Source organism: Peromyscus californicus, unplaced genomic scaffold (genome assembly GCF_007827085.1).
Source record: "Peromyscus californicus insignis strain IS unplaced genomic scaffold, ASM782708v3 Scaffold_12__1_contigs__length_115047231, whole genome shotgun sequence".
Classification (NCBI taxonomy): domain Eukaryota; kingdom Metazoa; phylum Chordata; class Mammalia; order Rodentia; family Cricetidae; genus Peromyscus; species Peromyscus californicus.
Genome location: NW_026294413.1, coordinates 5,632,549 through 5,657,191, shown reverse-complemented (window position 1 = coordinate 5,657,191; position 24,643 = coordinate 5,632,549). Strand labels below are relative to the sequence as shown.

The 24,643-nt window shown below is 49.1% G+C and overlaps 1 protein-coding gene and 1 pseudogene across 1 annotated transcript; both read left to right on the top strand.

Moving 5' to 3' along the window:
- The first annotated feature begins 1,032 nt into the window (after positions 1-1,032).
- LOC128107807 (ADP-ribosylation factor-like protein 13B) lies at positions 1,033-5,783 on the top strand (annotated as a pseudogene).
- An 11,973-nt stretch (positions 5,784-17,756) lies between these two features.
- Olig1 (oligodendrocyte transcription factor 1) lies at positions 17,757-20,000 on the top strand. Its single transcript, XM_052732465.1, has one exon. The coding sequence runs from the start codon at positions 17,877-17,879 to the stop codon at positions 18,672-18,674; it is 798 nt and encodes a 265-aa protein (XP_052588425.1). The 5' UTR covers positions 17,757-17,876; the 3' UTR covers positions 18,675-20,000.
- The last annotated feature ends 4,643 nt before the right edge of the window (positions 20,001-24,643 follow it).

The window sequence follows — 24,643 nt, the reverse complement described above, 5'->3', positions numbered from 1 at the left end:
AGTTGAAGTCACATGTGCATTGGTCCTGGGGGGTGAACGAGTCGGGGTCACCCAGCCAGCTAGGATCCATGGGGCATTCCACCCCTCCCATGCTTACAAGAAGCAGCTAGAGGTCCTGATGCCAGCTTGCAGGGGGAGTCGGGGAGGCAGTTTACACAGAAACTAGACTACTCTCCACCGTCCTGAACTGGGAACCTCGGATTCCCCAGCCCGGATCTAGAGAATAGCTTTGATCAGCAGCCCATTCCAACAGGGTGCCCTGAGAATGCCATCTTTGGGATAAAGATGTCCAAAAAAATGGGCCAATCTGAGCTCTGGTGTTGTAACTCCAAGTTCAAGGTCTAGAGTAACAGCTGAATTCTTGGGCTTAGGCAGAGCTGAACTTGAATGCCAGGCCATCTACCAACTTTCAACCTGGCACCCATTACATAATTCTGGGAATTCCCACCTGCCCGAGTGCTCAAATGGATGAGCACCAACAGTACATTCCCTGGACAAGCCAATACAGAGGAGACCTTTAAGAAGGTCCTGTTTAGTGGTTCTTACTTTTGCTAGCTAGTCTCATTAGCAACTACTTGCTCTCCTTAGGCAGAAATGCACTGGGTATATGGTAGGACTGTTGTTTTTGTACATATTAAATAAAACAAAACAAGACCAGCATGGTAACACACAGCTGTAATCCCGGCACTCAGGAGAAGGCCAAGGTCAGGATCACAACTTCAAGGCCAACTTTGGCTACATAGTATGACCCTGCCTCAAGAAAGTGAGAAATAAAGGGAACACAATTTTGCCACGCTGGCTTTCTCTCTGACAGGGTCTCGTGTCTCCCAGGCTGGCTGCAAGCTCCCAATTCCCAACCTGCCACCTTGGCCTACAGCTTTGCCTTCCTCTTCTCCTAAATGATTTCAGAGAGGAAACAGGAACGGGGGGGGGGGGGGGGGGGGGGGGAGAGAAGCATCTGTCAGAAAGGGGGTTTCTCTTCACCCAGTCACTGCTTCCTCTTGGCCCTCTAGGCCGTAACTGTCGGAGTTGATGGATGAGAACAATTTAAGGATGCTGCCCTTGGGGACTCCAAGGGGCTTCTTGTCCCAGTACGTCTTGGACAGCTGCTTCCTTGGAGCGCTGGAAAATGAATACTTGTCAATGTAAGTATCTATCTTCACATCGAAGGATTCCCCCAAATTAAAGGGCTAGCCCAGCTGGCATGGTGGCACACACCTTGGAGCTAAGTGCTTGTGAAGCTAGGGCAGAAGGAATTCTGAGAATTGGAGACCAGCCTGGGTTACGTAGTGAGTTCAGTGCCAGCCTAGGATACTACCGAAACGCTGTCTTAACAGCGGATGCCATTTGTGAGGCAAGGAGGCCGGTTCCTGCTCCTTTTGAAGTTCCCTGTGATCGTTTGCAGCTATGAGGTCACGGTCCATGTCAGGCGGCTCTCCTCCAGCAAGAGAGGAACTCCAAGGCTCACAGGATCGAAGATTCCCAGGTCAATGGAAGAGCAGAGTTTAAATCAGGGCAGTGCCTCCTCTCCAGATGCTCTCACACTACCTGATCTGCATCCCGAACCCCAAAGCAGGGAAGCTGTGAATACTGCTACTTACTGTCTTCAGGATTATGTAAATGTCTAAAACAGTGCTTCTCAACCTTCCTAATTCTTCCACCCTTTAATACAGTTCCTCATGTTGTGGTGACCCCGACCATAACATTAGTCTTTGTTGCTGCTTCATAACTGAAAATTTGCTACTGTTGTGAATCATAATGTAACTATCTGATATGCAGGCTAGCTGATAAGCAACCCCCAAAGGTGTCTCTACACCACAGGTTGAGAACCACAGGTCTAAAAGACCCAAGAAGCCATTTCCCCTGACGACTAATGAAGATGATTTGCTGCCCACTTTCAGCCTCATCAATAGAAAAGCAAAGCAACCCTTCAAATCTCTGAGATGCAAGAAAGGAAAGTGGGTAGGTTCCCCAGATGAGGTGACGTTGAGTTTACCTGGAGCTCTGCCATCTCCTGTTTCCCAAGTAATTTTTCTAACACTGTATTTTCTTGGATGTCTCAAACAGCCATAGAGTCTAAATGCAAGCTTTGGCACAATAAAAAGTTGAGAACTCTTCTTAACCATTTAGCACCGTGTGAAGGAGTAGACCAAAGAATTTATAGGTCAGAAGTGGCCTAAAGAGACCCTGGAGCAAACTCCACTTATATCTGGGGAAACTGAGGCCCAGAGAAGTTGTGAGCAAGAAGCAGCTTGGTTCAGTTTCTAGAAGATAAATCCATTCTCCGGTGACTTCTAGAAGCAAATGTTTATCCCAGGCTCCTGTCCTATCAGTGTTCAGGAGTTTGACCTTGTGCCCCCAAGACTGGCAGAATTAGTCGACTTGTGAGTAAGACTGGCTGGGAGCAAATCACTTCTCTGAGCCTCGATTTTTTCACCTGAGAAAGGGGAGCAGGGGAGCATCAACACAGCCTCACAAGGCTGTGAACAAGGCCTCATTGGTCAACCCAGAGCACCATGGCTTCCCTCTACTGTGTTCTGATGAAAGTGTGCCCCCACGGTTTGCACATGGAGAGGTTCTGAACACGGGCAGCAGGCACGGGAACTGTCTTTGGAGACCAGCTACTCAGCAGCTCAATCTTCTCCCCAGCCCCTCCCAGCTCTAAACAGTTCAGCCTCTATTTCTGAGTGGCACTGTCTCAGGGCAACAAGAGAAGGACTGGGTCTTCTGTTGCCCTGGGCACTTCTTAGCCAAGAGAAGCATGGGCAATGGGCCCTGCACCCTCCAACCAAGGAGGAAAAAGCATCCCCAATGCAGAAGTACAGGAAAGCAGTTTGCAGTGTATAGGCAATTGCTCAAGGCCGAGAGCGGCCTTGGGGGGAAGTGTAAGATAAGAAACAGGAGGCTGACTGGCCTCCAGGGACTCTAGGAGGGGACTTGATCTCCTGCTGCGGTGGAGAAGGGAGGCTCTGATCTGTTGTGTGCAGCAGGCTACACTTGTCCTCTCCTGAGGTTTGCTGTCCAGGGATAAACAGAGCTGGCTGCATGTAAGCACCATTCACCTACGGCTGTGCAGCAGCCCAGAAGAGAAGGGCAGCCGTCAACAGGGGCTTACTTCACATGAAAACCCAGGCAGGGGAAATGGATCAGTTCCTGCAGGTGCCAGGCACATTTTGTTCCCCAGTAGCCAGAGCTGCATTTATGAAAAGGTGGATGGCCAAGTTCTCTCCTCGTGCAGGTAGTGTGGACGCAAGGAAGGTTCATTTAACGGTGCTTCTACAGGACTTTGGGGGTCCCAGAAAGAGCTCTTGGCCCTAATGACACACACACTTATTTCTAATTGCAGGTAGGAAGGCAAGGGAAGCCCATGAGGAAAGCTGAAGATAGTGACTTCGTGGATTTGGGGTCAGGGGAGGCAGCTGACGGACGACTGGTAAAGAAAGCTGCGGCATTCGGACTGCGTGAGGCCACACTAGTAGGTGTGCAAGGGTGACGAGAGCAGCCGTGTGAGGCCACACCAGCAGGTGTGCAAGGGTGATGAGAGCAGCCGTGTGAGCCAGGGATGAGGCCGTGTGAGCCAGGGATGAGGCCGTACGAGCCAGGGATGAGGCCGTGTGAGCCAGGGATGAGGCCGTGTGCTGCAGAAAGACCCACACAGGCTTGAGATGAGGGCCTGAGAGCAGGGGCTAGAGTGGAGGTGTGGTAGAACGAGCACTCTAAGAGCTAGGCAGACAGGCACCACATCCCTCCCATCTGCCTCAAGGCTTCTCTTTCTCTGTGGTCCCTGAACTTCTAAAAAGGCACATGCCTTTTAAAGCCCCAAAGCTTTAGAGCCCTGTTGTGCAGAGGCTTCGGGGTCTCAGAATTGAATTATAAATGTCTTGGGGAGGCTGACGAAGCTTTTGAGTATAGAGGACCACATGTTTGGATTATGACTTACTAAGAATTGTGGGGAATCCCACTAACGCCGTACAGCTAGCTGCTCCTGAGTCCGAGTTCAGGCTGTCCCTGGGGACAGGCAGACGAGGTTAGGAGCCAGACCCTGTTCGGTTGGCCCACTTCCCGGCCTGTCCATCCTAGAGGATCCTGGGGATGTGGAGCCCCTGAACCGAGGTGGGGGGTGGAGCTTAGGGCCTTTCCACACTCTGTGACTGGTTGGAAGGTGGGGGGGCCCTCAGGGCCCTTCTATGCCCCACTGGAGGTCACAGGAGACCTGGGGTGCTCAGTCTGGTGGCATCTGTAGCCACTTGTTCAAGCAGCGGTGGTGGAGCCTGTCAAAAAGGTGACCATGATGGTGGGATTTGATGATGCTGGTAAAAACCGCCTCAGAAAGGGAATACAAGGAGATTGACAAAATAAACAAGACAAGGAGGGGACTTTAGGAGAAGCCGATGTGATTGGAAAGGAAAGCTGATGTGACAGGAAAGCTGTGTCGGGCAGAACCTTGTTCAGCAGTCTTGGGATACGGACAGAAAGCTGATAAGCTCATTAAAAAGGGCCTTTATTGGCTGCAATCATCGCGAAAGATGGACGCCTTAAGTGAAGGCATCCGAAAAGACACAACTGAGCAGGGAGCTCTTGAGGAACAGGAGAAGCGAGAGAGGGCTGAGCAAGCGTGAAAAATACAGGAAGAAAGAAGGACACTAAACCTCACTTTACAGACAGCGGACAACGGTCTGGATGAGATGGACCCAGGACCAGGGGCGGGCGGAGGGGGGGTGGCGGGATGCTAATCCTTTCCAGCCCGAGGCAGCTGCAATCACTGAGAATGAAAAAAAAAATCAAGAAAAAGAGAAAAAGAAGCAGAGTGTGGAAAAGATGGTGATGTTTGCCTCCAAGTAGAGTCACAGAGCCGGGCTAGGGGCTGCCACAGAAACAATGGAGGGCAGAGAGTCACAAGGAGGCCCTGTCACAGCAAGGAGATGAGCTAGACCCGCAAGTGTCAGAATCAGGTAACAGGAAAAAGAAAATTGAGAATGAAAAAGAGTCATCAGGTAGAACCCGTCAATACAGACAAATCTGCTCCCAAGAGTCCCATCGCCCCTCACACCTCGGGGCACTCCTGATTTCTACGGGAAGCCACTGCCTCCCCTGGCTGTGTGATGCCTTAAAGTCAAGGTGAAGATAACAAAGAATTCCCCTATCACCTTGTTAAGATTGGCATCTTATATGGCAATAGACATATACTGGTTTCTGAATCTAAGTCCATCTAGGTTGATATGATTATTTGCCTTTTAAATGTTTACAGTGCATTGTGTTCACTTTTTAGCTCACTGGGCCTGGCTCAGTCAGGTCACGTTATTCTAGTCAGCATTGGTGGAGTTTCTATGAGTCTGTGCATGGTACCTACCTACCTCACACACTGAGGAAAAAGATTTTAATTTCTATGCAAAACCCATATGCAGAATTGGTAGGTGGCTCAGATATGAGGAGAGTCACAAGAACACAGGATGCAAAATCTGAACTGGATTTTAGAGGAAAATGTGCTCATCTTATTGGTTCATTTTGTAATACTTAAATTCCCTTTTAAAACTAAACTCACACTTTTGCTATCTTTTAACATTCATCTGGTTTGAGAATAAAAAAAAATTCTGCTTCCTACCAGCAAACACTGTAGAGTACAGTAATTACCGAACCTATTTCATAAAAGTGATTTTGAAACTGAATGTAACATAAACTGGAATCGATGTTTTCAACGCCACTTTCAAAAATTAGTATGTTTTCTTAAAGCGCTGTAAAAAATCCTTTAAAAGATGTTTTGTAAATCCTATGCGATTTTAACACTTCAATGCTTATTTTGTTATATGTTTTCATTCTTAGTCATCATGAATAATAACATTTCACATCATAAAAAAATATTTTGCACCAAAAAAAAAAAAAAAAAAAGAATTGCAGCCGGAGCGGTTTCCAATGTGTATTGGAGGAAGCTTGAATATTGGTCATCTGTCCAGGAGAAAGTGAAACTTAAGAACCCAGCTATGCATCATGCTGGGGCACGGAAAAAAGAGTTGGAATATGGCAGTGTCTGACCCCTTGCTCTCCCCTCCCAGCCTGAGTGGCACACACAGAAGGAAGAGCTTGGTAGACACACCCCTTACTCCTAGAGACAGACATAAGCCACCCAACATTCCAGGGGGCTTTCTACAGGGTCAGCCCAGGGCAATGGCCAGCGAACCAGGACCATCAGGATTCAACTGTCGGGCCACCATCAGGATGATTAATTAACTTCCCAACACACACACAGCCTCTCCCATTTAGCATAGAGTATCCCATAGATGCACAGCCATGGGGTAGCCTGATGGTAATAGGAATGGTAATAGGATGGTAATAGGAACATCTATAGCATCCTGATACTGGATCAGAAAGAGCAAAATAAAGAGCAGTACATGAGACAGGGGTGCTCAGAAGTCCACCCAGGAGCAGCTTACTCCACCTGTTCACACTGCAATCTTCAATCTTCTTGCGGTGTTTTAAGAAGAGGCCCCAGCCTGAGATTAACTGGATATACATGTGGCTCCTCCCACATCTCCAAAGCCATGCTGTCTACTGACAGGTAAAAGACAGGCGAGGAGAGCATGTTGCCTCACAAGGGGTGGGTAGACAGGTGTGAGGACAGGGAAAAGTGAACACTGAAGGGTGCTGGCATGGTCAGAAGAAGAGCCCATAGAAGGATGTCTCTTCTCTGGACTAGTTGGCATCTATGATTAGCGTGATAAGATGCAGACTGGTCCATTCACCCGAAGGGCTTTGGGGAGGAAAGCTCTGGACTCAACTAGAAGATAGATCAAAAGTTCTATCTAGAAGGCATGCTCAATGAACAAATAAGTCTTCTGTGGTGAGTGAGCTCTGTTAACTAGAGGGCATCATTCCATTTTCTGTCTGTGCCAGAATACCCAAGACCAGGACAATTAGGAAGAGCAGAAGTTTGAGGCTCATGGAGACTGGGAAGTTCAAAAAGCACATGAAGCTAACATCCGGCGGGAGCCTTCTTGATGCATCTAACACGGAAAAAGGCATCACACTGCCACCATCACCAGACAGGGCAGGCACGGAAGCTCAGGGCTCTCTTCCTCCTGAATGAATCCCACCACAGGGAACCACCCCCAGGTCCTCATTCAATCCCAGTGTTTTCCAAAGGTCTCTCCTCTAAACACCATCAGCATAGGCCCTTGGGGAGTGCTTCTAATGCATGAACTTTTAGAGACAGGTCAAGTAGACACGTTTGGAGCTGACTGGGTTGTACTGAGTGGTTGTATAATCCTGGAGGGTGGAGTTGGAGACTGGAGATCACCTGACTTGGCACAGGAGGCATAATGCAGACCTTTAGCGCCCAGGAACACACCCTGAGGCCACATGACTACTCCCTACCTCTGAGCAGCCAGAAGAAGGAAGGAGGCAAAGACAAGCTATTCCCCAAGAGCCTTCCAGAGGCCTCTCTGCAATAGCCACCTCCAGCCTTATTGGGCTACCCCAGCTCAGAGCTGCCAGGGCCTGCAACAGAGGAGTCCAAGGAGACATCAGTGATAACCACCCAGCTAGCTGGAATCAGCCCGGGCACGGGTGGAGGGGTGGGGCGTGTTCTATCCTCATCAGAGGTGAGGTTTCCATCCACGTTAATCCAAGTGCCCATTACTACTCTCAGTGCACCAAAGGGACAGACTTGCAGAGTGACAGCTTTGTAGCTCTTCCATTTGGTTGAAGGACATGATCCCCGCTTTCTTGCCAAGGGTCTCATCATACAAGCAAGTCTCAATAGAAGCAAATGAAAACGTGTCCTTCGCACTCGGCATTAATTCTAAAGGGTGCGCCGTTAAAATCAGGAGGAATAGATTGAGTTAATCATGGAGTTATTCCCTTCTTGGGTGTTACTAACAACAGTATAATACTTCCTGCCTCCCCCTCTGGAGTCAAGCAGCTGCCATGCACCCGGAGGTCATAATAAGGGACGAAAGAGCGTGAAATTGGCCCGACTTTACTCTCTGAGCAATGTGGGAAGCACTGCCAGTTGCTACAGCTGCCCTCCCCGCCCCCATTCCCCGTCCCATGGTGCAGGGGGGGATAATGGGAAGCCATAGCCACCCTTGAGAAAGTCTAGACTATTCTGGCATTCCAGTGCCGTTAGGCTATCCCAGGTTCCATCCTAGTGGGGAAGCTCTGATGCTGGAGCCCATCACTCCACAAACACTGAAGGAAGGAGGGGTTTTTCAGATAAGGGAAACGTAGCCTTCCAGTCCTGACCACATACGCACATGTGTGGGCATCAGGCAAGGCAGAATAAGGATGGCATAAAGAACAACCCACCACTGTCTTACCCAGGCTCTGTACCAGGGAGCTGCTAGGCTGGCCCCTTAAGGCTCTCTGGGCATTAGCCTCCCGACCACACAGGGGTTGTAGAAGGTTCCAGTGAGATAAAAGATGTGAAAGTGGTTTGCAAAACAATAAATGGGCCATTCATCCGCAAGAACAACCCATCCCCATCACAGCTGGTTAGATGTGAGCACAGCCCAGGCAGAGCACCCACTGACTACTGCGAACCCTAGGCCTTAGAGCCGCATCTTGCAAGGAACTTGACTTGCATCTACAAGGCACTGTTGGGCAACCTATGCTTACAACATTTCTGAAAACATGTTTTGCCTGACTGACAAACCAGAGGAAGGCTATGTCCTTGTGTCTCAATCTTTCTAGGAACCGTCGTTAAAAACAACAGATTAACGAAGTAATCTAGGTCCTGTTGGCTACGGTGGGAGAATTACTCCTATTTTACCCATCCTTTCTGGCAACCTCCTTGTCTGTCCTTCTATCCTGTTTCCAACCATAATGGGCTATCCCCTCCACTCCTGACCCCTGACCTGATCACAGACCAGGAGACTCCAGCTTCTTTAACTGCTATGCTAAAATCTCTCTGTCCTCAGAACTGGGCCCCAAATCATCATCTTCAGAAGCAGCAGCAGCAGCCACCCAATCACTGATGTCAGTCTCTTCGCAGACAACCCTTGCTTTAATAACTAGATCTAAGTATAATCATGAGCTTCGCTGTACACATGGATTAACTTGGACACATAGAGGCTAAGCAGCCTGTCCAAGTCCACAAACCTCTGATGGCAGATCTGCATACACTAGGCAGGGATGGCTTTGAGCATTGAGACTCTGACCACAGAGTCTGCCCAACCAGTCACCGCCTGATGTAGGAGCCAGAATCAGAGTCTGTATGGGTCAGCTCTGGTTACTAAAACACTACGCCACTGGGTGCCTTCCAGAAGTGTTCAACCTTTGAACACTGTAACATGACTCCACGTACAAAGTTTGCATTCAAGAACCACACAGTTGAGAAAAAAAAGTCAGACAATCTCTCAATGTTTTAAGTAAGCTTACAGTTTTGTGTTGTAGCCTGTTCATACTTACCCTGGGGCACATGCAGCCCTGAGGCAGCAGGCTGGGCATGTCTAGTAGAAATCTATCATCTCACTGTTTGGGGAGGGAGCAGAAGCCCAAGAGCAAGGAGGTGGCAGGACTGGCTTCTTATGAGCGCTGTGAGGATGTGTGTGCGTGGGGGGGGGGGGGGGGGCAAGAGACTCAGATTTCCCCTTTTCATAAGGAATTCGGTCACAAAGATTAAGGACCTGCTTCAGTGAACTCATCCCAGCTAATCACGTCTGCAGTGAATCTCTGGGGGCCGCTTTCTGATACATTCTGAGATGTGGGCATAGGGTTTCAACATATTCTTCAGGGGCACCATCGACCCATCACAGAGGTTAATAAAATGATAGCAACAGGCAATACTACCCATGCTCTGTTCTCCACACCTCGTGGAGATCAGCTCCCTCCATCTTTGCTAAGGTCCTATAGATCAGCTCAAGGTAATCCTCCTTACCAGAGATACTGACATGGTAAGTCTCTTAGTCCAAGTCACACAGCTAGTCAGGAGTCAAAGCCAGTTGTCTGTCTGAGTTCTCACTACAGCTGTGCCCTCTGTCACACCTTCCTTTGCACACTGTTGCTGATTTGGTTTAGTGAGAACAGGACAGCATTCCTAAAACACATCCTCATGGATGGGACATCCAGGGTATGAAGCAAGCGGGCAAAGGGACAGAGAACTCCAAATGCTTGGCACAGAGCAAGCATGTTCTTAAAGCAAATGAATCTAGGACACTAGAGTTGTCTGGGAAAAAAAAAAAACACAATAAATGAAATGTCTTTCTATGGTTTCTGTCTAGTACTTAAGTGTCATTTTGCTCAACAGTTCCTGTGTGCCAGGCTCTAGGCAGGGAATGCTAGTTACATTTTTTTTCTAGTCCTTATCATAGCCCTCAGATCTAAATACTATTAGTCCTATTTCACAGAGAAGAATTTATGGATAGCCGTCTTTTATCTCCTGCTCAGAGCTGAGGACCCGGGACTCTGTAGGACACAAATAAGCTGAGCTTTAAGCAAAAGTTCCCAGAATATTACAGCTGAGCAGGTCTGCATGTCTTTCGGATGTCTCCACCATCTAGGTTAATAGTTCCAGGTCAGCGCCTTGTGGAGAGACAGGCAGCCGCTTTGGTCACCTCAGCTGCACTCTGGGAAGTCTTCTCGCCTCCTTCCTCTTCCCGCTGGTGGTCTCATCTGGAGTCAGATCCAGCCCTCGGGCCTCCGGCTCTGACAGGCGGGGGTGGGAGCGGGTGGGAGGGGGGGAGCCAGCAGCCAACAGCAAACAACAGGTGAGCATGTGAACAGTCCCCTTCTGTGCCTGCCTCCGGCAGGGTGTCTTGCCCAAGCAACTGTGGGGGCCCACACTGACTTCCAGAACCTTCTGCCTCTGCAGGTGTTTTAGCAACTTGGCCTCAGCGCTTCAGTGACCCATATTTGATTACCTTTCAGGTTTCTATAATTCATCATTCACTCCTGTCTGAAAACCTAGAATGAAAGTTTAGCGGCAGCCCAGTGCCCCGGCCTCGCTCCATTCTCTCCCCAAACACATCGGCGGTTTGTCCCCTTTCATCCCTGCTCTTCCTGTGGCATTCTGCCTGTTCAATGGGGAAGGAGTGAAACCGGATGGCTGGACCCAGTGCAGGGAAGTGACTTCACAGCCACCTTTGTTCCCCTCATTCCTTTGAGCACACTTGGCCCTGCGTCTCTATGAAAGGGCTTGTTTGAACCATTTGGAACATCCAGCAAGTGAGAGGTGCCTCAGCCAGAAGCGCTCTCTCGCATCTTTTCAGGCTGCCTGAGACTCTGGGTTAAACTGCCAAATTTTTGCAACAAAACTAACCATGACATTGGACATTGTGTTATAAATTAGCCACAGCCTTCCAAGCAAATTGTGTCTTTTCATTGTCTTGGTGTAAGCCTTTGGAACATTTGGCTTTGGTTACTAATTTTCAGAGAAGCTCAGAAAAATAGCTTTGCTCTGCCCTAAACCAATGCTTCAGACACCAAATTGCATTGTACTAACATAAACAGCTCCTCATTCACCACGATACTTACCACTGTTACTCAGGGGGTATCTCTTAGTTACACCCAGGTTCTCTATCCAACAGCATCCCAGTGCTCTGCTTAGGAAGGGACAGAGACCATCTCCTGTCATCATTAAAGCAAAAACAATGTTTCGCTTTTTCTGAATCATTCTGAATAGTTCTTCCGGGAAATGCAGAGAGTTAAGCAGCGGCGTTTTATGCAGCCCCCTTAATGTGGGGACTTTCGGGGTTTGGTGTTTACAGGAGCAAAGAAACGCCACTTCTGGTAGGTCACTTTGAATCTGAAAAAGAATGGGGGAGGGAATGTGCCCATCTGCTTGAATTATGTCACCAATAACTGAATCAGGCTTTTGTTAGACTAAGGAATGCCCCCCCAAACACACAGATGACCCTTAATTTATTTTTCTACTATCCCAAAATATGTCATATGATATTTTTGGACTCAGAAATCATTTAAAGTAATAAACTTATTAAAACCAGGTGCAAATAGCTTTATGTAGAATAAAATAAGGGCTGGGGATCCCTCTGCAGGCATCTTGTGCTGTGAGGATCCAAGTTTTCTCTCCAACACCCAGGGAAAACCCAGGCACAACAGCATCATCTATAACCCCAGTTCTGGGACAGGGAAGACAAGTGGGGGGGAGGAAGACAGGTGGATCCCCAGAGCTCACTAACCAACCAGTCTAGTGAACCAATGAGAACCAGGTTCAGCAAGAGACTCTGTCTCAAGAACCGAGAGTGACAGAGAAAGACACCTGACATTAACCTCTGTCTGCCACGTGTGCACAAGCGGGTATGCGCATGCACACAACACATACACTCAACAGTAAGAATAAACTCTATAATATCCACAAAGTTCACCAATGCATTTGGTGACCTTCAGTGTTATTAGCACAGAAGAGAAGACCGGGTTTCTGCCTGTGCCCTGCCATAGCAGAAATAAAGACAATGGAGGTGACTGTATAGATTTCAAAACAATGTGGTCAGTTACCAGACATTGCACTTAATTAACCACACTGACTTTTGAAAATGGACACCCTCATGGTCTTTGACACTGTTCCAGTTGGAATCTTTATTTAAAGAGAGCTGTTTCTAAGAGGGATTTAAATTCTGATGAGATGGTTCACGGAGAGTTTCTCCCCATCCAAGAGAATTAGCAAAGAATATTTTTTCTCTTTGTTTTTATTCTCCTCTCTCCCAAAGGGAGAAATCTAGCATGAAGCTGTTTTCAGTGGCTCTTCCTGCCTCTTGTATTCCAGCCAGGCTACATCTGGAGGCAAGAGAGGGACCTTGATACTGTACATGGCTACTGATAGTGTGAACCACCATGCCTCTAGAATAATTTAAACGTTTCAAAGCTCTCCCTTCTTAATACTTTAGAAAGGTAACTCCATCATTCCATCAAAGGTCTCAGCTCCAGGCCGTTTAAACAGCGCATTTCAGCACAACCTCTGGACACTTAGCTGGCTGCTTGTGAGAGGAAAAAAGTGGCTTAAGGGAAAACAGAAGGGCTTCAACCCACAGGAGGCTTTAGAGACACAGCCTTAGTGCTTAGAACTACGGTATCCACATCACCCTTCACCTGCCATCTCACAGGCTCCTGCCTCTGAGCCCAAAGTCAGGATGGGCAGGACAGCATAGATTTCTATGTCACAAAAAGGAAGCCCGAGATACACATCTCTATAGCTAGAATCTATCATACACACACACACACACACACACACACACACACACACACACACCCTTTGGGCAAAGACAAGAGCGTTGTTAGGGGCTAGTGCAACTTGTTCCCCAGGCATGTCCTGAATGTGGGAGGCCACAGCAGCTGCCTCCCCTTGAGACAGACTGCATGGGTCCCTGCCAGTGGCCACAATGCCTCACTGGCCTTTGCCAGCTGTCACGCTTTGCATGCTGTTGGAGCTCTGGGCCCGGCACAAGGGGCCATCCAAGTCACCAGCTCCACAGAGTGCCAAATCCTGTGCCCATGTTGGGACCGTACGGCCACCCGGAACTTTCTTCTGGGGCCCTCCACTGGAACACTTCAATGCATGCTGACTATCATATATCCTTGATGGGGGGGGAGCTTGTTTCTTCTCCAAGAAGAGGCTAATGAGCAAGTCCAAGGGTAAAATACCCTCAGGGATACCTACAATAAAAGGGTATCCTGGAGGGATGATTCTTGGTGCCCCCACCTGTGGGAAACATAGAGGGGGCACTCCAGGCCACTGTGACTCAAGACTGGGTTCTGCCTCTCTGTTTCATTGCCCAGGATCCCTGCCTAGGGAGTGGGCAGAGGAGAAAGCCAGAGGGAGGAGCCACCAAGACTTGATCAATCTAGTACTTTGGACTAAGGGGTCCAGAGAGAAAAGGCAGAGCAAGGCCTGACAAGTTGGCTCAGGGTTTCTGGAGGTAGTGTCCTGGGTGCCCACGCTTCAGGAGCATGGCTTGAACCCATAACCTCGTCAGTACTGGCTGGACTTTGCTAGACACTCCATCCTTCCACCCAGTCTGCAAGCCTTTCCCTTACAGCTCTCTCCTGGGCCTCCTGGAAACTTGGGCCAAGAAGGGGGTTTTTAAGAAGCCATTTGCTGCTGGAGAAGCTTTGTCTTTCCTGTCTGAAGGAACCCAGCAGCCCAGCACTCCCCGAGGGCCTCGTTTTTTTTTTGTTTTTTTTTGTTTTTTTTTTTTTTTTTTAACCGTGTTCAATGGGGATCAAAAATGCCCAGCTACCAGGGTCCTGTGAGAGCCAAATGCAAGTATCCATGAAAACATTTCAGACTGCTCTGCCTAGGGGCGACGTGGTTAGTGAGGTGTTGTGGTCCCTTGCTGTTTGCTTGGCATCGGGTATTATTTGTTGTTGAACTTGTCTTCTTGGAACCTCCCCCTTTCTCCCCAAGTGGGTTCCTCTCACCTTGTCAGGCCAGGCTCTTCTGGAGTGAGGGGAGCCTACCAGCACCCTCCTCTCGGCAAACCTGCTCACACTCTTGAATGAGCACCATTGGGCCTTTGAGCATGTTAAGGCAGAGCTTCTTACTGTGAGCTAGTGGAGATTTGGAACCCATCAGAAGGATGGAGAAACGAACAGGGTGACCCTCCGCTCTAAAAACCATCCCAGCTGGACAAGATGATACCAACACAAGACAGTCCAGGCTAGGGAGCTGATGTCAGTGGTTCTTCAAGCACAATGGAAGAGAGCAGAGGGGAAATATCCCAGGCAAAGAAGAAAGCTGCTTGAGGCTACAGGTTCAGTGGAGGTTGGAAGCAGGGAATCAAGTGGGCCTATGGGATGCACGTTGATGGAAGAACATGACGCAAAACAGTCTTGGAATCTGCAAGCACAGCCAGTGGGCACCCAGAGCAAACATCAGTTTTCACGGCGGACCCCTTGTCTTATATCAGCAGTTCTCAATCTGTGGGTCATGACCCCTTTGGGAGTCAAGTGACCCTTCTACAGAGATCACCGAAGACCATCGGAAACCACAGATACTTAGGTTAAAATTCATTACAGTATCAAGATTACAGTTATGAGTTTGTAACAAAAATAATTTTATGGTTGGGGGTCACCACAATATGAGGAACTGTATTAAAGGGTCCCAGCATTAGGAAGGTTGAGAACCGCTGTCTTACATCAAAAGTGACATCTTTTGTTACACCCTAGACCCGCAGTGTCAACCATGGGAGGAGGGTGTCACATCTGCTGTTCAGTAGGTAACAACTGGCCACATACCACTGTTGTGCACTTGAAGCAACACGTGTATAAACAGAGATGTAATTCTGAGCCTCATTTTATTAATTACTCCACCCTTCAATAAATAACCACCTGTGGCTACTAGACTAGACAGTGTGAGTTCAGATACCAAATGACTCTTCCTGGGGGCATTTACATTTCTTGACTATGACAAGATGCAGATCTATGCCTGCTTGTGCTCAGAGATGAAAGCTTTCGCTAAGTATTCCTACTGTACTTGGGGAAGAGAAAGATTTGGCCCCGCCCTTGACAGATAGGAATGTAGGGGTGTTGTTTTCTTTCTGATAAGAGACCAGAGTGGGGTTTTGCTTAAGCAAGAGTCAAGTCACTGATAAAATGACCTCACATCCTTTGGGGAAGGAAGAGACAACTCTAACCCCAAAGACTCTTTCATCCCTAGAGGCCTTTGGATCAGAGAGATGGGCTGAGAGTGACAGACCCATCCTATGCCACTGTCAGGTGGCCAGACATTTTGTTCTCAGAACCTGATGGGAAATTTTGTATTTAAAAACATAACCAGAATATACCCATTTTCGTGGGAGCATTAGTTGCCATATGATTGAAATCATCCTCTGTGAACTCATAGATAAATGAAGGCACGTTGGTTACAGAAAATGTAGAATATTACTGGGAAGTGCAGTATACTATGTGGCTTTCACAAGGAAGCATTCAGGCTGGGGCTGCAGCTCCGTGGATAGAGTGCTTGCCTACTATACACAGAACCCTGGTTTCAGATCCCCACCAGTGTATAGACTAGGTATGATAGTGAATGCTTGTAATTCCAGCATCTGGGAAGTGGAGACAGGAGAATCATAAGTTTAAGGTTGCCTTCTCATAAATACTGAGTTGGAGGCCAACCTGGGGTACAAGAGACTCTGTCTTGCTGTGGGATGGTCTGTATGTCAAATTACTCTGATTTGTCAATAAATAAAACACTGATTGGCCAGTGGCTAGGCAGGAAGTATAGGCAGGACTAACAGAGAGGAGAAAAGAAAGAACAGGAAGGCGGAAGGAGTCACTGCCAGCCGCCGCCATGACAAGCAGCATGTGAAGATGCCGGTAAGCCACGAGCCACGTGGCAAGGTATAGATTAATGGAAATGGATTAATTTAAGCTGTAAGAACAGTTAGCAAGAAGCCTGCACGGCCATACAGTTTGTAAGCAATATAAGTCTCTGTGTTTACTTGGTTGGGTCTGAGCAGCTGTGGGACTGGCGGGTGACAAAGATTTGTCCTGACTGTGTCCCAGGCAGGAAAACTCTAGCTACACAGTCTCAAAAAAAAAAAAGGAGGGAGGAGAAGAATTTAGATTCATGCTATATTCAGCATGGATGAAGCTTGAACACATGCTAAGTCACCAAAATGAACCAATCACTAAAGGACAAATACTACATGATGCTGCTGCTTATATGATATACTTTGAGCAAAACAATCATGCAAACACAACTGGGGTGATGGTTACTAAGGTGGAGACGTGGTGGCCAATCTTGGTTGTCAACTTAACATACCTAGGAAGAGGGAACCCCAAGTGAGGAAACTGCCTCCATCAGATTGGCCTGGTGGGCACCTTGGTGAGGCGTTTTCTTTATTGCTAATTGATATTGCCCACTGCGGGCGGCACCATTCCTAGGCAGGGGGTCCTGTGCTGTGTAAGAAAGGTAAGGGAGGGCCTGGGGAAGCAAGCCAGGAAAGCAGCTTTCCTCCGAGGGCTCTCCTTGGTTCTAGCCTCTGTGTCGCTTGAGTTCCTGTCCTGACTTCAGTCTCAGTGAGGAGCTGTGATTGGCAGGTGTAAGCCAAATGAACTCTTCCCCAAGTTGCTTTTGGTCATGCTCTTTACCACAGCGACAGGAAGAAAACTAACACGAGAAAAAGAGTTTTTTTTCTTTTCATGGTTATCAAGAGTTTGTGTGTGTGTGTGTGTGTGTGTGTGTGTGTGTGTGTGTGTGTGTGTGTGTGTGTGTTTAACGGGTTTAAAATTTGCAAAAACAAACAGGTCCTGCAGATCGGTTGCAAAACCCTGTGAACAAACAGGCCTTAACACAATTGAACTGTGCGCTTAGGGATGGTGTATGTTATGTTACGAATATTTGACTACATTCTTTTAAAGATAGGCTCTCATTTTATAGCCCAGACTGGCATGGAACTTGTCATGCAACCCCACGCTGTTCTCCTGCCTGCCTGCCATAGCAGTGCCAAGTGCTGGGATAACTGGTTAACCACATTTTATAAGGACAAGTGTAAAAGAGGGGGGAGTAGAGCTAGAGAGAAGATGGAGAGAGTCAATAGCCATTTTAGCCAGACCGGAGGAACTAGAACCCTAAAAGAACGGTGGGTTCTTTTTGCTCTAAAGCACCCCCCTTCTCCCCAGGCGGGTGCTGCGACACCCGCGCAGGCGCCCAGATAACCATCTGGAGCGCCTCTGGCTGCACCGCCGTGCAGGCGGCCAATAAACACTCGCCTGTGGCCAGCCTCGCTCCTCCATTGGCTGCACCCCACCAACCGCGGTCCTCGCAGGTTCCCAAGCCGGGTTTAAAGGTGTCAGGCGCGGACTGCGCTTCTTTAATCGTCCGCCCGCGCACAGGTCCGCGGGGAGGGCGATCTGCCGACTGCTCCCCCCCACCCCGGGCATTAGTGAAGGGCGCCCTCGGTCGCCCCCGCCGCCCCTCACCCCAGATGTACTATGCGGTTTCTCAGGCGCGTGTGAACGCGGCTCCGGCGACCATGCTGCGGCCGCAGCGGCCCGGAGACGTGCAGCTTGGGACCTCGCTATACGAGCTGGTGGGTTACAGACAGCCGCCCATTTCGTCGTCCTCCTCTTCCTCCACATCCTCCTCCTCTTCCACCGCGTCCCTCCTCCCCAAGGCCGTGCGCGAGAAGCCAGAAGCGCCCCACTCTGAACCGCTGGGAACCGCGCCGGAGTCCCGGGGCTCCCGGACCGACGCCAAAGAGGAGCAGCAGCAGCAGCAGCAGCTGCGGCGCAAGATCAACAGCCGCGAGCGGAAGCGCATGCAGGATCTGAACTTGGCCATGGACGCACTGCGCGAAGTCATCCTGCCCTACTCCGCGGCGCACTGCCAGGGCGCGCCCGGCCGCAAGCTCTCCAAGATCGCCACGCTGCTGCTCGCCCGCAACTACATCCTGCTGCTGGGGAGCTCGCTGCAGGAGCTGCGCCGCGCGCTCGGCGAGGGTGCGGGGCCCGCAGCCCCGCGCCTGCTCCTGGCCGGCCTGCCCCTGCTCGCCGCCGCGCCCGGCTCTGTGCTGCTGGCACCCGGCGCCGTGGGACCCCCCGAAACGCTGCGCCCCACCAAGTACCTGTCACTAGCGCTCGACGAGCCATCGTGCGGCCAGTTCGCTCTCCCTGCTGGTGGCGCAGGTGGTCCCGGCCTCTGCTCCTGTGCCGTGTGCAAGTTCCCGCATCTGGTCCCCGCTGGCCTGGGCCTGGCAGCGGTGCAAGCTCAGTTCTCCAAGTAAGGGCTGGCTGGGCCCGGGGCGGGGCGCGACCTCAGCCAATCTTCCCGCGCCCTCGCGTCCTGAATCTAAGGAGAGCTGGCCCCAATAAGGAGGACATTTCCAGACTTCTCGCCCAGACGGACAGACTGTAGGGCGCCTTCATCCCTGCCCCCACTCCCTGGCAATTAAAGTGACCCAAGCGGGTGTTCCAAGGAGCGACGCAGTTTGCTTGGGGTTCTAGATGGATCCCACCTGTTTAGAGCCAGACGGTCTGCCATCGCATCCTTACCTTAAGCTCACCCAGTGGCGGTCTCTCCCTGTCGCTGTGGCATCGCGAGGCCAGAAGGATGGTAGCCGGCGGTGGGGTACAGTCGGTTGCCCTGGGTGCAGCGAAAGGCTGCCCCGACCTCGGTGCCCTGGGATCCGCCAGCTCCCAGGCTTAGGGACTGCTCCCCAACAGCGTCTACCCGGAGGGGCCTTCTTTCCTTGTCCGCGGCCTGAGCGCACAGGCTCTCTTGCTCCCACCAGCTAAACCCATGTGGACCTAGGAGGTCTAGGAAGCCCAGGCCATGGGTACAAATATCAAGGGTGCTGGCGGAAGGACTGCCCTGGAAGGCCCAGAGTATCCGAGTAGGGTGTCGTGCAGGTGCGGGCGGTGGGGGCGCCACGGTCATTGGGTGTGCGTGCGGAGTGGGGAAGTTCGTCTGGCCTCACAGTTTAGGTTTTCAGGCTGAAACACCGAGCTGTTTTGCTGCAGAGTATTCACTCTTTAAATCCTGGAAATCTACTTAGTCTCCCCCGCCCCTCCCCCCACGGTAGTTTAACCAACATTTGAGCTTGCTTGAAAACAAAACACCAATCACCATTCACACCATCTGTGTTCCGGACTTACTAAAATAGGTAACAAGGCATTTCGTAGCGCAGGCTTGTGAAACTCGGTAATTAACGTTCTCATTAAAGTATGTGGAGGTGGGCGAGGATCCCAAACCGCCGGCTGGACAAGCCCAGCTGCGCCGCAGGCAGGCGGGAGGGAAGGCGCTGGCCCTTTAGCCGCAGCGCGCTGGTCTTTAACCAAGGCTTCACTGCTGAAGAACTCCGTGGATGCGTGCACGCGTGGACGCCGCGTCTTGGTTTGTGTTTAGTGCTAGGAAATTGCCCAAGATTATCTCATAATCTTCACCAGCTTGCTTTGATTTTTATGTTGGAAGTTTTGGGTTGTTGACAATAGCCGAATTTAACTGGCGTTTTATTTGACCTCTAACCTTGTCCTCACTTCTTCCCCCTCCCCCCCCCCAGCAGCGAACTGTACCGACAACACAAAATAAAATGTCAACAGTCGAATTTTTACATTTCTTGTCTGTTTGCTAAATACAAATGCCCTTGTACCATGGTTGAGTCTCAGAGTGGGGGTGAAGGTTAGTAGTTAAGTGACTGGGTTTCCACATTTCAAAACTTGAGTTCCTGGATTGTAAAATAACCCAATGAACAAGCAACTGTAATTCAAAATCAAACATCAGCTGGGAATGGAAGAGCTGGGCGGGGAGGGGTGTTGATCAGAGGAGGGAGGGGAAATCCCAGAGCCAGTGCCCGCCAAACTTAGGAGTTAAGGCTTCTTTAAATATAGCTTCCTCCTGGTCGGGGGGAAATGAATTAAGCCATACATTATTACATTTTTTATTTCAACATCTTTCTCCGAAGTCTTTTTGTCTTACAGTAAACAGAATCATAAGCAGATGTATGAATGTTCCCCATGTGCAGGAGTTTTTAAAAATGGGACATTGGACATAATTTGACTCCAAGCGAGAAGAGCTTTGGGGTCCACTGAACTGGTTGTAAGAATTTGGGGTGCTATAAATCAAGATTGGTGGTGTAGCACATGAGAGATGGAGGCAAGGGGTTACCCTTGATCAAGTTCAAGGCTAGCCTGGGATACATAAGACCCTGCCTCAAGAGAAGAAAGAAAATAAGATATTTGGAATGCTGGCTTTTTCACATGCAAACTCTGTCTAAATGTTAGTGCCCGGTCCCCCTTTAGCTAAGTGATTTAATTTTATGCACATGGGCTTGCCTGGGGCGTGCAGACAGAGGAGAAGAGCTTTCACTTTAAGAACACACCGAGAAGGGGGTGGAGAGATACGAAGGCTGCCTCTGTCCTGAGGGAACCCAGACTCTCAAGGGAGAGCAGCTCTGCATGCCAGCCAGGCCAGCCGGTGCAAGGAGGCTTATCCCTCCCAGACTCTGCCACTGGGTATTTATTTAAATTTCAGCCTCCTCTCTCTCTCTTTCTTTCTCTGCCTACCCTTGCTTACCTCACACCCTGATGAGGGGTCAGAAGAGGAAACAATCCTCTGCTAAAGACAAATCAGACTCTCTGTGGAAAAAAAAAAAAAGCACAGAACCATGTTGCTAGATTAGAAACAGTTCCTTCCAGTCCCATTTCCAGTGTGGACTCTGTCACCCCAGAAGCGTCTGTAAGAGCAGATAGACGCTTACAGAGTAGGAAGTCAATGACTATGAATACTATCTCACCCCCTTTCCCCGGCTGTAAACGGGACAAGCACCCATACCTTCCTGGAAAACTCAGTGTGTGTGATTTCTAAACTGAGAAAATAATACCCTTGAACTGCTGAAGATCATGAGTGAATTCTGTAAGGATGTACAGGGTTGGTTTGGGTTATGTCTTAGAGTTTCTATTTCTGTGATAAACACTATGACCAAAAGCAGCTTACGACTTACAACTCAGGTCATACTGCATCACTGAGGGAAGTCAGGGCAGGAACTCCAGGCAGGAACCGAAGCAGAGGCCATGGAGGAACGCCACTTACTAGCTTGCTCCCCGTGACTTGCTCAGTCTACTTTCTTATACTATCCAGGGCCACCTGCCCAGTGGTAGCCCCACCCACAGTGAGCTGGGTCCTTCGCCATCAGTCTTTAATCAAGAAAATGTATGTGGGTTTGCTCACAGGCCAGTTTTATGGGGGGCATTTTCTCCATTGAAGTTCCCTTTTCCCAAATGATGCTAACTTGTATCAAACTGACGAAATAATAACAATAACAATAACAACCAGGACAGGGTACCATCAAAATCTTTACATCATCTGCCTGTGTGTAGCATCTTCTCAGCCATATGCTGAGCAAGGTTGGTAGGACTCCTCCATAAGGAATTCATGTTCTAAGTAAATTGCCACAGCAAGCATCCAGGAGCCCTGTTAGATAAGTCAGAGACCGCCATACACAGTGTCAAGACCCTCCTAGCATCCCTGTGACGGTGGGTTCTTCAGGCACAAGGTTTAAGCTCAGATGCATACATTACAGAGCAGAGTGGCTTCTGAACTCTACAGTGCTCCACTGCATTTGCAAGGAAAGGTGCTGAAGTCCCACCTCCCTTGATTTCAGACCGAGTGGGCTAAGGCAACAGTTTAATCTCTGAAGGGAGTAACAAAACAGAGAGGGTTTAGATGGGGTCTTTGGGACAAAAAACGGAACATGTGGCTTGGTGCCTAGAAAAAAGTCCCTGTATTCAGTCACCCACCAGAGTGCAACCCCAGCAGTCCTAGAGAGCAGAATCAAAGCGGACAGCACACAGGCTGAGAAAGTTGGCTGATGTGTTGAAGGTCAGTAACTGAGCAGATGAAAAGCAGAAAAGCATCATGGGATTTCCCTAGCACAGTGACATCTACTGACAGGTGATCTCTCCCAAGGAAAAGCAATTGTACCAGGTATGAAAATATGTTGTACGAAATATTTGATCTAGTAGTTCCATTAACTACTCTACTTCAAACTGCAAATACTGCACTTCCCTCAAGTTCAGAATATCAGCAACAGCTCTTCCATGTTAGGGTTTTGCGAGTTGGGGAGGAGGGCTGTGTATGAAGGGCAGACAGAGGTTGGCATCAGGTGTCTTCCATCAATCATTCTCCATCTTATATATTGAAGTAGAGTCTCTCACAGCTCACCAATCCAGCTAGTTTAGCTGGCTGTCTTTCCCTGGGGACCCCCTGTCTTTGCCTCCTGAATGAGTGCTGGGGTTACAGGCAAGTTACCATGCCTGGGTTTTAGGGGGCTTTTATGCTGGATCTACAGACTAGGGTCCACACATATGTACTAAGTACTTCATCCACTGAGTCATTTTACCAGCCCCAAGTTTAATGGATCTTTTTTGTTTTAGATTTTTTTAAATTTGTTTAACCTTTATTTTTATTTTATGTGTATGTGCGTTTGTTTACATGTATATCTATATATCACATGTACACGGTGCCCTTGAGAATCAGAAAAGGGTATCAGATTCCCTGGAACTGGAATTACAAAGAGCTGAGCCTCCATGTGGGTGCTGGGAACTGAACCTGGGTCCTTTGGAAGAGTAGCCAGTGCTCTTATCCTCTAAGCCATCTCTCCAGCCCTAGATATTTTAAAAATAGTGTGTATATGTGTGTGGCTATGTAGGGTTATGTGCACCTGCATTCAGATGCCCACGAAGGCCAGAGGTGCTGAATTTCCCTGAAGCTGGAGTGACAGGTGGTTATCAGCCACCCAAGGTGGGTGCTAGGAATTGAACTTGAGTCCTCTGTAATAGCAGTACACATTCTTAACCTCTGAGCCATCTCTCTGGCCCTGGTAGGTTGACTCTTTTTTCCCTTTCAATCTTCACTGGTTGCTCACGTGTGCAGGTGAGGCTGGAAAATAGTGCTTAGAACTTCAGTCTGCTGGCTGACTATCCTAGAACACTGTGCAGTCTGCTAACTGACTATCCTAGAACACTGTACAGTCTGCTGACTATCCTAGAACACTGTACAGTCTGCTAACTGACTATCCTAGAACACTGTGCAGTCTGCTGACTATCCTAGAACACTGTGCAGTCTGCTAACTGACTATCCTAGAACACTGTGCAGTCTGCTGACTATCCTAGAACACTGTGCAGTCTGCTAACTGACTATCCTAGAACACTGTGCAGTCTGCTGACTATCCTAGAACACTGTGCAGTCTGCTAACTGACTATCCTAGAACACTGTACAGTCTGCTGACTATCCTAGAACACTGTGCAGTCTGCTAACTGACTATCCTAGAACACTGTACAGTCTGCTAACTGACTGTCCTAGAACACTGTGCAGTCTGCTTACTGACTATCCTAGAACACTGTACAGTCTGCTAGCTGACTATCCTAGAACACTGTGCAGTCTGCTAACTGACTATCCTAGAACACTGTGCAGTCTGCTAGCTGACTATCCTAGAACACTGTGCAGTCTGCTAACTGACTATCCTAGAACACTGTGCAGTCTGCTAACTGACTGTCCTAGAACACTGTGCAGTCTGCTGGCTGACTATCCTAGAACACTGTGCAGTCTGCTAACTGACTATCCTAGAACACTGTGCAGTCTGCTAACTGACTATCCTAGAACACTGTGCAGTCTGCTAACTGACTATCCTAGAACACTGTGCAGTCTGCTAACTGACTATCCTAGAACACTGTGCAGTCTGCTAACTGACTATCCTAGAACACTGTGCAGTCTGCTAACTGACTATCCTAGAACACTGTGCAGTCTGCTAACTGACTATCCTAGAACACTGTACAGTCTGCTAACTGACTATCCTAGAACACTGTGCAGTCTGCTAACTGACTGTCCTAGAACACTGTGCAGTCTGCTAACTGACTGTCCTAGAACACTGTGCAGTCTGCTAGCTGACTATCCTAGAACACTGTGCAGTCTGCTAACTGACTGTCCTAGAACACTGTGCAGTCTGCTAGCTGACTATCCTAGAACACTGTGCAGTCTGCTAGCTGACTATCCTAGAACACTGTGCAGTCTGCTAGCTGACTATCCTAGAACACTGTACAGTCTGCTAACTGACTATCCTAGAACACTGTGCAATCTGCTGACTGTCCTAGCACATTGTGTGGTTGGTAACGGAAGCTATCTGGTAGGAGGGCTTTCCTTCACCCACACTCAGTTATTTCATGAACAGAACAAGGTGACAGTTGGGATGAGTTGCTA

Excerpts from the sequence above, each read along its gene's own strand:
- Olig1 (XM_052732465.1), top strand. The coding sequence starts at position 17,877 with ATGTACTATGCGGTTTCTCAGGCGCGTGTGAACGCGGCTCCGGCGACC.